This window comes from Impatiens glandulifera, chromosome 1, assembly GCF_907164915.1.
Source record: "Impatiens glandulifera chromosome 1, dImpGla2.1, whole genome shotgun sequence".
NCBI classification, from domain to species: Eukaryota; Viridiplantae; Streptophyta; class Magnoliopsida; order Ericales; family Balsaminaceae; genus Impatiens; species Impatiens glandulifera.
Genome location: NC_061862.1, coordinates 80910900 through 80924405, shown reverse-complemented (window position 1 = coordinate 80924405; position 13506 = coordinate 80910900). Strand labels below are relative to the sequence as shown.

General features: G+C 35.5%; 1 protein-coding gene and 1 non-coding gene across 4 annotated transcripts in view; one reads left to right on the top strand and one right to left on the bottom strand.

The window, feature by feature from the left end:
- The window catches only part of LOC124919080 (serine/threonine-protein kinase TOR), a 35191-nt gene that overhangs the window by 9579 nt on the left and 12106 nt on the right, over window positions 1–13506 (bottom strand). For all 3 annotated transcript variants that reach the window (XM_047459217.1, XM_047459218.1, XM_047459219.1), the window contains 26 exons: window positions 13386–13421; window positions 12914–13012; window positions 12721–12822; window positions 12264–12426; window positions 12059–12183; window positions 11907–11959; window positions 11122–11245; window positions 10854–11039; window positions 9306–9458; window positions 9081–9233; window positions 8517–8588; window positions 8312–8446; window positions 7863–7924; window positions 7616–7713; window positions 6083–6192; window positions 5581–5754; window positions 5420–5485; window positions 4851–4919; window positions 4619–4729; window positions 2819–2959; window positions 2594–2722; window positions 2342–2501; window positions 2046–2260; window positions 1706–1912; window positions 1410–1523; window positions 1130–1333 (listed from right to left, as the gene is read on the bottom strand). In XM_047459217.1, coding sequence (XP_047315173.1) covers window positions 1130–1333; window positions 1410–1523; window positions 1706–1912; window positions 2046–2260; window positions 2342–2501; window positions 2594–2722; window positions 2819–2959; window positions 4619–4729; window positions 4851–4919; window positions 5420–5485; window positions 5581–5754; window positions 6083–6192; window positions 7616–7713; window positions 7863–7924; window positions 8312–8446; window positions 8517–8588; window positions 9081–9233; window positions 9306–9458; window positions 10854–11039; window positions 11122–11245; window positions 11907–11959; window positions 12059–12183; window positions 12264–12426; window positions 12721–12822; window positions 12914–13012; window positions 13386–13421 — 3261 coding nt within the window. The remainder of the gene's footprint in view (window positions 1–1129; window positions 1334–1409; window positions 1524–1705; window positions 1913–2045; window positions 2261–2341; window positions 2502–2593; window positions 2723–2818; window positions 2960–4618; window positions 4730–4850; window positions 4920–5419; window positions 5486–5580; window positions 5755–6082; window positions 6193–7615; window positions 7714–7862; window positions 7925–8311; window positions 8447–8516; window positions 8589–9080; window positions 9234–9305; window positions 9459–10853; window positions 11040–11121; window positions 11246–11906; window positions 11960–12058; window positions 12184–12263; window positions 12427–12720; window positions 12823–12913; window positions 13013–13385; window positions 13422–13506) is intronic.
- On the top strand, window positions 11447–11574 carry LOC124923164. Its single transcript, XR_007098174.1, has one exon. It is a non-coding gene; the product is annotated as a U6atac minor spliceosomal RNA (small nuclear RNA).

The window sequence follows — 13506 nt, the reverse complement described above, 5'->3', positions numbered from 1 at the left end:
TTGCATTTTATCACCATACTATGATATGCTATAAATTATCAATAATCATTAGTAGTCACGGTACTCATAGCCACTAGTAGAGGGCTTTGTTACCCTAGTGTGTCTTCCATTGTTCCTCTTACTACTTTTTCATTGAGTTACTTATTTGGTAAAAATCTACTTTTATGAATTCCTATTATCATATAATCTAGAGCTCTTAGCATATTTTTTATGAAAAAACTGGAAATCCTATCCCATACAAAAGAAATAGGTGGTGTGAGTTGGTGGCAAAACAACTAGAAATGAAGCGAGGAATAGCGAACTCATTAAAGACAAGCATACTGGAGAGGAAGTCATTTGAGAGAGCAATAAAGCTAGGATCAAGAACGAGCAAGAGGCAAAATCTATAGAGGAAGTCACTAATATTGTTTTTTTTGTGACCCGGTTTTATTCTCGGGGATGGCTAGCATGACCTCCCACGGTCATGACCCCTTTAATTCAAAGGGTTCTTAGTGGGAATCGAACATGAGACATTGGTCTCTCTTAGGCAAGACCATTGCCATTTGAGCCACCTGATGGGTTCACTAATATTGTCACAGCCTAAGTTATGTTGCAAATCCAATTCATCGTAAAGTATACTAAGTTTGTTCGGTTGGGTTTTTTTGAAAAATTCAACCGTAATCAAACATCATTTCATCCCCTCTCTCATCAATCACATCACTCAAATCATTAACCAAAATACTAAAATATCCTCTATTTAAAAAGATAAAATTTATTTTACCACTATATATTAATATCTTTTAAGTCTTTTTACCAAAAAATCAAACCACTAAACATTTTTTAAATAAACGAGGTTTATTATAATAAACCCAAACCGAACAAGCTCTAAGAGCAAGAGGCAAAACCTACAGAGGAAGTCACTAATATTGTTAAAGCCTAAATTATGTTGCAAATCCAAATTGATCGTAAAATATACTGACTTGGATATGAGGAGAAGTGTTTGGAATATCAGACATTATATATCCATGGGATTACAATATTATATCATATATAATATAGTTACAATATGATTGAGCATCATCGTTGCATTTGATTAGCATACTATGATGGCTTATATCTTTATTGTGTATTCTGTAGCTGAAATCAGTACCTGGATAAAAGCTCTCTCTTTTAAAGTTGTGTTGTTTCTCATTGCCCCATCCTCCAGCATTGCATGCAATGGCTCCAACACCATTAGCATTCCTTCAATGTTACGTTCACCAAAATACTGACGACTGGCTTCTTCCAGTGCTTCATGCCACAACTCATGCCAAAGTATTGCCACTCTGATCAATTCCTCAGATACAAGTTGAGCCTAAATGCATACCATCAGACAGCAGCAGAAGAAAAACTACAAAAATCATCAAACAAGCTTAGAGAATTTTCTGCACCTGTTCCACAAGAACGCCACTATGTTGACGAACTTTATCAACCACCTCTTGAGCTGCAGCTTTACGTAAATTGCTTACTGATTTACAAGCAACAAGAAGGGGATACATAAGAGCCTGCAATAGCATAGGTGGCTGTTATTCAAAATGCAAGTAAACTAATATTTGAAGACAACCTAATGAAGCAACAATAACATGATTCACGGACAAAAGGCAAGAGTTCATCGCATCCAATATAAAACAGATAAAAACATGCACATCATTTTGAAATTTTGAAAAAATGGAAAATAGGGTATAACCTGGGGGTGACTCTCTCCAATTCGAACTAAAAGGGATTGTATCGGTTCTCTAACAGCGGGGTTATTAGAATGGATCCTAGCAATAATCTGAGGCAAAACCACCAACCATGTGTCAATATTGACTAAAGCAAAACCCTTCTGCAGTGCCATCTGGACATCAGCTGTTTCGCCATGATTGAACCACAAAGTGAGGAAACGTAATATGTCCTGCATGACAACCAGAATGTGAAAAGCATTATTCAATAAAGAGTGGCATATCAACATCAAATTCTGAGGAAAAGCATACCACATTTCTCTAACAAGATAGATGTATCAAATGTTAAAAAGAAAGATGATTTACTTGTAAACTGTCATCAACTCCCTTTGAATTGGCTGCACATGAGATAGAATGGAAGTATCCATTAACAGCTGCAACAACAAATTGTGCCTTCACACTGGGGAAACCACGCAAAATATAATGGGACATCACAGCTGTGTTGAAAAGGGCCCACATATGCCATCCTTTGACCCACTTTGGTGCGCAATGTGTAGCATTCCTGAATGCATTTAGAATATCTATCCAAAACAGAAGTTGGTTATCAAAAAGAGCTATGGGCATGGAAAAGAACCCAGAAGAAAGTGTATCAAACTATTTACCTTCAACGGAATCATCGTCCAATCCAGGAGAAAGAGCCCATTGCCAAGTTCCAAGTTTAAGATATACACGGGCAATCAGTGGAACATTTGCAGCATTCATCAGGCCAGTTGGAGTTAATGATTGAAGATTAGGCGAGGCTGAAAGATCAGTTGCTAATTCCTACAGGGTGAAGATTTCAAAAATAAATCCCAAGTTAAGACTTAAGCAGCACATATTAGAGCTTAGTTGATGCATTCAGATTTACTTTATACCTGCAGTCTTGAGAAGACTTCCTTGCGTTTATGGTCCTCTCCAAGAGACCATTGGTATTTTAGATACGCCAGGATTACTTGAGGAGGTCCATGATATCGCATATTTTCTGGGTAAGTTTCTGGATCAAACTGCACAAAACATGTAAATTTGCACATGATAGCTAAGGGAAAACAAGTTCAACTGCCAAGAAAATTGGTATCATTTATCACATGGACACCACTAACCTGTAAAAGTTTAACTAGAGTGGACTTAGCCTGACTGATTCTGCCATTTTTTTGGCAAAGATGAGCAAACTTAAGCCATGTTTCAGTGTCTTCAGTTGGAGGAAGTACAAGTGCCCTAACAGCCAAAATTACTTGCCAAACCTGACAACCCATCATCATAGATAATTAAGGTGGGAACTGAAACCAACCTAAAGAACAATTTCAATGGTTGATTATGACTTCCCTTTTCTTATTTTTGCATTAAACAGACAAGAATGACAGTAATTTCGGAAAGGACCTTTCAATAAACAATAATAGTTTTCATATAATGCTAACATCGTCTTTATCTTTATTGGAGTGCAAGGACAGCATATGGTAAATATGCTAGGTCCTATAATCTTCTCTTGAAACCCTCTCACTCTCCCTTCCTTTCTTTCACCATTCCCCTCTTTTCTTCCCATCAACAACTTTTTGCTAAAGATACAGAATGAATGATAAGAGTGGATCATTCTCAAGACAAGAAGTCAAAGCTTTCCTTCAAACCCCTATAAATGTATATTTGGTTCAATGGTTTATGAGGTTTGAAGGGAGCGGAATGAAAGGGTGTTCAAGAAAGTCGTTAGAACTACTGAAGATGCTTTTTCTTTTGTTTTTTTGAAAAGGTCAACTATTTATTGAAGAAAACACAAGAAACGTTTGAACATTATAGAGAAGGGGGTGAAAAAAAACCAGAAAAAAAAAGGGTTAGATGCCAATAAGATCAAATAATTTACATCCCGTACAAAACCATCTTTTCCTAACAGAAGCAAAAGCATGAAACCCTTGATTATTCCAATGCCGTAACTTTTCCCATACAAAACCCTCCTTTTCTAATAGGACTGCTGAAAATGTGTGGAAAGATAGTGTTCAAAATGGGTTGGCACTCACCAAAAGCAGGTGGGGAGTTCTAAAGACGTTCCACAATTGGCTCATATGTCTTGAATGGGGGATGAAAAGTGAGGTCATGCAAAGCGATCTCCATGTGAGAAGATGAACATTTTTGCTTTTCAGATAGATTTTTCACTTGTTCAATCGTTTCATTTTATTTGTTGTTCTTGATTGTGTGAAAATGGCTTGTATTTCACTTTCTTTGCAAAACATTTGTATAAAATGAAATGACTGTCTTTTTCCCAAAAAAATAATAATGAATGAGAATTAGTAAAAGTGTTTTCATTATCCATTCATTAAATTAAAATTTAGAGATGTACACTGTCATCATTTCCCCTTCATAATAAGGTAAAAGATGCTAGGTCCTATGTTCTTCTCTTGAATACCCCTCACTCTCCTTTTCTTTCTTTCTCCTCCAATTTTCTCTTCCTACTTATGGGAAATGCATAAGTTAACACGCACTAACATGTGTATGACTAATCTCCTGTACTCAGTTACACAACACATCATTAAGTATTTTATGGTGTATATGTCTCCACTTCACCAACCTCCAATTAAATGAAGAAATTTCCAGTCCTTTGTTTTGAGATCATGATAAATTTAAGAATGCATAATTCAGATATAAAGTCCTGTATCCGTACATTTGTTTTTATCTAGAATGAATCAATACAAAATTTGGGGACGTGCATGCAAACAACAAAATTTTAGCTTAGGTATCTAATCATGTGAAAGAAAATAAGACCACCAGATCCTTCATGAAACAAAACCATATTATGTCTTTATTCAGTATTTGCACAGGATGTATAAAGGTCGTGTCTAGTTTCTAAAGTTTGTGGATCCTATGGAGAGAGATATCATTCAATCATAATGCTATACACTTAATAGAAATAGCACCTCAACATTCTGTTTTGCGCCTTTGATGCGGTCATTCCACATATTGCGAATAAGTGCACGTCTCCCTTCAGCAACAGGGTTCACAGCAGGAAGAGTACAGTAATCAATAACCTGTTGAAACCCCCTCCCAAAAAAATGAAAAATATCTTAACATGAGCAAGGTGAAACATCATTATCTTGTACTTTGGTTGAAACAGCTAAATCAATTATGAAAATAATATAGAACAACAACCTCTTCCAACTCCGATAGCTGTTGTACACGAACCATGTTGGTATATGCACGCTCATAGCTTTCCAGAACCTGAAAACGTGACCATGGAAAAGAAGATAAAGTCAACACAACAAAAGAGTTTCTGAGTTCTAGATATATAGCAAAATCTGAGACTTGATTCATATAAATTAACAAACATATCAATCATGCCTATACATGTCAGCCTAAGATACATACAAAATATCACGAGGAATATGCAACAAACTGCTAGGGGTTTTCTAGACCAGGAAAAATATGAGAAGCTAGAGAAATCAAAATAAACCAACCATATAATTGTATGCATAATTAAAACTATACATAAGAATTGAGAATTCTGAGTACAGAAACTTCATGCAGTCCATTCAAAATGTTTTTATTTCTTTTGGTGACCGGGGTTTATTTCCCTGGAAGAATCAGAACGTTCTTAGTGGGAATAAACCTGAGTTCATTCAAAATGTTTAAAGGATTAAAATCTGAAATTCTTGAAAAGGGCACATAAACGAAAAAAGAAAAGGTAAAATATAGTCAAATGTTAAGAATAAGTAACGAACCAGAGCAGCAAGTTCTGTAGCTAAGCATTTCCTTGCTCTTTCAACATATTCACGTGCTTCATCATACTGCAGTGAATTTTTTTAGAACAGTCAACCAGAAAATCACAAGATGAGAATAAATAACTTTGAACTAATCTGCAAAATAAGTTGAAAATACATACCTTCCCCTTACGAATTGACAGAACAGCCCTGAAAAAGGTGCCATTACTACTACCATCACCAGTAACAGTAGTACTTCCCAGTACACGGAATTTTGTTTCATCACCATCATCCAGTCTAGAAACATATTCTGCCATCTGATCCCATTCTCCCATGTTCCAGGCAGCATTGGCAGCCTGAACAAACATATTTTCTAGAATTCAGAATGAGCATTGTTGACGTATTATCCCAATAATGTAAAAGGATATTGTCTATAAATTAATAGATAATTATCCTTAAATATCCCTGGACTCTATTCCCCTGATTCTAGGATATAATCTCTACCTAAAATACCTTGATTCTGGAATAGAATCCCTACCTAAACAGATCCCATGACTTCCGGGATTGAATGTATTGTAATTAATGTATATAAAGGATATTACCCTCAAAGTTATCACATTTTTTATCAAGACTTCCGCAAGCATTAACAACTGAGTTTTTAGCATGTATAGAAAATATGCATACCAGTGGTGCCATCTCAAGCCGAGCAGATGGCTCCGCTGGAGTCCAATATTCCTTGCACAAGTTGTTAAGCTCTTCCCAACGAGCCAAGGCAGCAAGGCATCTCATCCGTCCTAATACATGAAATAAAAAATATTATATGAAAAGAAAATGGAACCAGGAGAACAAATGAAGAAATGATATACAAAGGATCAACACCAGGAACGGTATGAAAAGATTTGAAAGCAAAAGGAATCAAATACATGCATAATCAAGTAGCTTTTCTAAGAGGGAGATATGTATCAGAAACAATAGATTCATTACTGTTGACATTTTGGACAAATAAAATTCACAAAATTTCACAAGGATAACATGATAATTTGGTCGAAGGATAAGAATAATGGAGTCTAAACAGGTGCCTGAAAGCATTAAAATATATATATATTTAGGGGTGAGCAAATGGTAAACCCAACCCATATTCAACCCAAATTAAATTTACCCAGCCCGTAATTATTCACAATGGGTTAAGGATGGTATGGATTGGATAACCCAAACTAATTTTTTATTTTTTGACCAGTTTAATACATTTTTGTCTCAATTAACACGTTTTTAACCTGTTTAACAAATATTTGACCTGTTATACCCTGTTTAACACGTCTTTGACCAATTTAACACGTTTTTGACCCGTTGAACACATTTTTGTGTCGTTTAACACGTTTTTAACATGTTTAACAAATGTTTGACCCGTTATAACCCGTATAACACGTTTTTGATCAATTTAACATGTTTTTGACTCGTTTAACACATTTTAACTCATTTAAAACATTTTTAGCCCGTTTAACAAATATTTGACTTGTTTTGTCCTGTTTAACATGCATGTGAGCCGTTTAACACATTTTTAACTCCTTTAACATATTTTTATCCCGTTTAATAAGTATTTGACATATTAGCCCCGTTTAATACGTTTTTGATTTGTTTAACACCTTTTTTATTCATTCAACATGTCTTGACTTAATGACATTTGACTTACATAATATTTTTTTGTATTTCAAAATTAATTAAGTATATAAGTTAGAAAATTAATATTCCATTTGTGAATCAGAGAGGAGGATAAGAAGTGGATGATTAGAAACAGGGGTGAGGGAAGGTTATGCTAAAGCAGGGGGCTGGGGAGGCTGGAGGAGGATGAGAGAGAAGGGCTGATGCTGATGAGGCAGGGGGAGCGGGAGGATGGCTGATGCTCTGAAGGAATGAGGGGGAGAGAATAAGGAGAAAGTTGAAATTTTTTAATTAAAGTTATTTTATTCGGGTAAAATGGGTAACCCTAACCCCTATCTACATCCCAAACAAGAATGAACATACATTTATAAGGCATGGATACTACGGTGCCAAATTCAATCCAACCCAAACTTAACCCAACCCGAATTATCTTATCCAAATTCATATTTTGGGTTAGGGTTAGGGTCAACCCAAAATATGTTCACCCCTATATAAATTAAAAAGGGAACTCTTATGATTTTAAAATACAGTGCTGTTACTTGACAGTGTAAGTCATACCTAATGTTGCATCCAGAATAAGTTGTGGACTGGATGCCTGGGCGGACTTGATAGTGTATGCCTTGAGTGCATCATCCCACCGTTGCAACTTCTCATACCTGGATCAATTCAACCTTTAGTTTGTATTTTATAAGAAAACTGTTATATAACAAGAGAATATTCAAGCATTTCAGGAGGTGGTAGTATATAAGGAACCTATAGATGATGTGTTCAAAACTAAATAAAGTTAGCAAAGGTCAAGACATACCAAGATTCCTTCAGTTGCACGTCCAGATTCTGCTGTGCATAGACCAATATTCCAACAGCAGCCTATGCAGAATAAAATATTAGCATTAGCAACCTCATTGTTCTATAAGATGCATGTATGAAAGCAAAAACAATACTTTAGCAATCTAGGTGTTCTATAAGATGCATGTATGAAGTGAAAACAAGACATTAGCAACCAATTTATTGAAAAAGGTCAACTTTTTATATTAAAAAGAAAACAAGACATTAGCAACCTCAATGAGCTATAAGATGCATGTATGAAATAAATCATTACTATATCATCGAGAAGCTTAGTTACAGGCTCCACATGGAAACCAATTATTTGGTCACTTATCATCGTAGTTTTGGTTGTATTGTCAACTTATGGCCATAAGATGCCAGCTGTCATACCCAAATGAGCATAAGACTTCTGCCAAGAGATGGGAGTACCTCATGTTGATGTAATTGATTATTTATGTGGATAAGTGCCTCCACAACAGAAACAGGATTGGCATCCATCTTTTTTGATCTAGCACCTTCAAATTCCATCTCTTTGTAATGTAAAGCTTTTGCAAATGCTTGACACTGAAATAAAAGAATTGGACAGATCATCACAGGCTCAGTAAATCAGAAAATAAATTAATTAAAATAATACCTTTTCAGCAAGAGCTCCAAGAAGGCGAATATCTATAGGAAGAGGTTTTTCGTCATGCTCCATAAACTCAGCCTAGATAGTCCAATATGATCAAAAGAGAGAACATGGTTACATCTACAGAACATGATAATTGTAATCTAAAGTATAGTTCACCTTCTACTTTCACCATACTTTTTTGGGAAGGCACAATGTGCCCTTGTTTAAAATAAAAGAATGAGGCCTAGAAGCAACCAAATAAGCTATGCACCCGACAATAAAAGAGGTCCAGCAAAATAAATCAAAAGAGAGGATAATACTAATTAAAGCAAATTGGTGATGAAAATTAAATAATTGGGGGATGGTACCCTAAGATACTCTCCCACCCGTCAATCTAAACCACATTCACCAAGGAATTAAGCAGGAAAAGAAGGTACTCTCCCGTGCTCATCCAAATATCAAACCAAATCAAAAGACACTGAACCTACTTCATTATTCTCCCTCAATCAAAATAATAATAATCTTTCTCTTGGAAAATAAATGAAAACAAAAACAAAATGAATAAGAAATGGTTATGAAATTCAATACCAGGTTCAGGAGTGTAGCAAGAATCTCAGGAGGAATGTTAGGAGAAGAAAATGCCATCTCTAGGCTGCGAACTAGCTGTCTTTGACTAGCTTCAGGCAGTTGAGACCAGCAGCTCACAAAACCAGCTGCAAACAACTCACGCCCAATAAAAGGCTGGAAAAATAGAGAAAGATATCAGGATACACCACCAAAGATGCACATAGAAATGAAATCCTATGAGCCTACCTGCAACTGAGCAAGCCTTGCACAGGTACGTAAAGCTGGCGAAGGTGATTCCTTCAGAAGTTCAATGCTAAAATGCCTCATCCATTCAGCCCAATCTTCCTTTGTACTACGCTGGGAGGCCTCACCAGCAGAACGTAATTTACCATCATTCACCTGAATGAATCTTACCCCTTTTAATATGTTGAAAGATGTGAAAGCAAGGTGTGATCTTCATTAACATTTGAGATTCTTATATACATCACTCCAAAATTTACAACAATTTTTTCAACATACAAGTCAATACAGAATGACTTCAAGATAGTTTACAGTCCTTGGTTCTAAATTTACATAAATTGCATACAAAGGGGACAGGAACACAAAAGTCCCTTCCACCATAAAGGACAATGCAAGTGACTTGTAAGTGAACTCTATCTGCCTACTCCACTAAGGAATTTTATAGTACAGAAAAATTACATTAACAAGGCATGAAAAGAGACAAGAAAAAAATGGCTCCTGCCATCCAGGATCTCAATATATAACTGTGAATAAAAAAGAAGAAACAGGTAGGTACCGATGAAATACACAATTTTATCCAGCAAGAACAAGGACTCTTACCAAACAATACCATATTATTAAAAACCAAATTCATGAGAGAAACATCCCTTTTCATCACTATTATCATCCTTTATTTTCCAAATCTTTTTGAGGGATTTCATGCTCTCCTTGTATCATTTCACCAACTTTAAATCATCAATTATCAAAAAAATAAGACTAATTCTTTCCAGGGAATCACTGTAAATAAGCTGCAACATTGAGATTGGGAAGAACACAAACGTGGGCAGGAATGTACACTTCATTTACAGAATGGAGGGTTAGATGAGAAGAGATGCTATCATTAATATATTTAGGGTTTACAGACAAATAGGTGATAAAAGATGATAGGAATTAGATGAGATGCCAATAGAGGAAGGAAGTGATAGGCCAGGATGAAACATTCTTGATTTTATTCAATTGATAGATATCTCTTCAAAAGGTGTACAGCAGCTCTCTATATAACACTTGAGAGTGTCACCTGTCTATTTACTAACAAATTAGAGCTGTCTAACAATTATCTAACAACTCGGGCAAAAAATAGATAACATGATCACTTTAGGAGCCTCTTACTATTTTATGCCCTAACTACTAACCTAACCTACTAATATGTAACAAGTATACCAACCTCAACCCTCAATTAAGAAAACTCATGACTTAAACCAACTGGAGGCATAGTAATCATAGAGAAACTGAAACTACGAAAATATATATATTTGACGCAGGCTAAACAAAGTAGTGTACTTACTACCTAATTCCTATAATTATCAATATATTTACTAGTAAAAGATCACCTATATAATAAGAATATAAACATTTTTACTACAGATACGTCACATCACATTCTCCTCAAGTAATGATTAAAATAAGCTTAGTCCACATACAAGTTCATTTTATGGCTCCTACTTCCAAGTTGCAATAAAAAATATGCTGTTTTAAAGGAAACAACAAATTACTTCATAAAATAACACATGGTACCTGGTGGCTTCTATGTTGTCTGTGTCCATCATTCCCATCATCATGAGGATCATTCTCCGTATCATTTTGCGGGTCACTAATACCTTCAACCGATAGACGTCGGCTTAATCTCTCAGCAGATGTGCTTCCAAGGGTAATAGGTTCATGTTTCTTTAAACGCCCTTCAATTTCTTCAAACTCCTGGTGCTGTAATTTTAAAATATATACTGAAGTAGTGATTCAGGAGAAGTTAAAAGAACAAATAGGAATATAGAAAAGAGAAAGAGACCCGTAAATGATGCTTCAAAAGAAGCTTGTAAATTGAAGGAATAAAAATGGCAAAGTCCTCCCCTATAGCATGAGCAAGACAGCAAAGTGCACCAACAGCATCCTTCCTCAGCTCATCATCTTTCCTGAAAATAAAAATGATGCAAGGGATAAACAGAAATTATGCTAAAAGGTAAGCAATAACAATTATAATTAAATATACCTCATTTTCCATTGACAAATAAAAAGAAAAGAGAGAAATAATTAGCTATCTAAATGGACATTAGAAAAGAGAGAATAAATCAAGAGCTTCATGCTTTTGCATCTATTAGAAAAAGAGGATTTATGTGTTCGTAGAAAGGAGAAATGGTTGGCATCTCCCCCGACAGACACGGAAACAGCCTTTGGGCCTTACCTGTTACCACAAATCCGGTTAAGGCTACCCAATTATGTGGATCTATAACCCATTTTTTTTAAAAGAAAAAGAGGATTTGTACGGGATGGAAATTCTTTGATCTTATTGACATCAAACATTTCTTTCGTTCTCTGTTTTTTATTTTTTTTCCCATCCCTCCACCCCTTCTTAGTAATGTTCAAAACGCTTCTTACGTTTTCTTTTCAATAAAAGTTGACCTTTTCAAAACAAAACAAAACAAAGAAATAACAAATTTTCATTAATATGGAATAAAGATAGAAGACCATTGCGTTCAGAGTGTTAAAACAAGAGAGAAGTTATTGAAAAAGAGAAGTTAATAAAAAAATGTTGGCAATTAAACAGTTTATGAAGGCAAACTAGCAGAAACACACCCATCCAAAACTAGCTTCAAGTGATGCACAATTGCAGATATGTGGCCAGTAACCTGATGATAAGTTGATGCAGTGGCAGAAGGAATTAGTTCAACATTTTAATAGAACAAAAGAACAAGAATCTGCATGAAAGAGCTATATCAGTTGCAAACCTGCACTCGAGGGATCAATCTTGTGAGAGTCTTGATAGCAGCACGCCTAATATCTACAGAGGCATCCACTTTGAACAATCTTATAAGTGCAGGTAGCAGTAGATGCATGTGCTCATCCAGTGTTCCTGCAATGTTATGCCATGTAAGAGGATTGTGATCGGATAATCCCTTAAGCATACAGATGCAAAGGAAGAAAAGTACTAACCACTAAACACTTTGAGTGTATGGAGAATATCAGTAACATATGTATAATCGTTAAAGCGCTCAGCATCAGAGAGAACTTGAATACAGCATGGAAGAATCTCAGGAAGATATGTTCGGAATTCGTCACTGAGGGACAAGCATAACTGTTGCACTAAATGCAGAATCTGGAAATTTAAGGATTACATTAGTGATGCAAAGTATATGAAAGACTCAAAGGATGCACGCATTCGCTTCAATCCGGAAAAGGGGATAGGCACGGGATGAAAAAATTTATATCTTATTGGCATTTAAACTTCTATCATTTGTTTTTTATTATTGTTTTTGCCTCCCCCAAACCCCCTTTTGAAAAGTTGATATGTTTTTAAAAAAATTAGTGATGAAAAGTATCTCTAAACTGAATAAAATAGTAAGGTTAACTCATTTGCTACATGAGATCTACAGAAAGAACCCAAACTTACTGGGGAACCATGTGTAGGGCGGTTAGGAGCTGGTAAGCTGAAGGATGAAGACCATAACTCAGAAATCAATGAAAGCAACTCAGGCAGATATTTCCTGATATGCTGCAATGGACCATAGAAAACTCTTCTCAACTAGCTTACACCATTCATTCATTAAAGTGAAAATAATTGGAATATCAACTTATACACTAACCTGACGAACAATAGACACCAGAGTTCCAAGCTTCCATGTTATAGATTCCTTGAGACCATCTTCACATGTGCGAACCATGTGAAAGAGAACAGGCAAGACCTACAGATGGAAAATTGCATGAGTAAAAGTAAAGATGCCTAAACATTGTATGAAACCCCATATTAGCCACCTATGTAAGCAAGATCAGTACTCTAAACTAAATTGGAATATCATTATAAATGAAGTACATAATTAGTATCATTCTGGAATGACATTATACATCGCAGCAGCAGCAGCAACATCACACACACACACAGCCAATGCGAAGGAAATGAATTTGATATGACAGGTTCACATATTACTTCCCCCAAAACGGATTTCCGAAGTGTTCGAGTTTATTTATGATGGAAAATCAATCTAACTTACGGCAACATTCAAAGAGATGATATGCAGAATAAAAGATTAAGCTCAACTGCATGGTTAGAGGACTAACCTTAGGCAAGTATGGAACACAGCCAAGACCCATGGACTGATCTTGCATATATAATAAATGAAATTTATCACTACACTTTTAAGAATAGTGAAGAAATTCAATTTAATTATCATAAAACAGA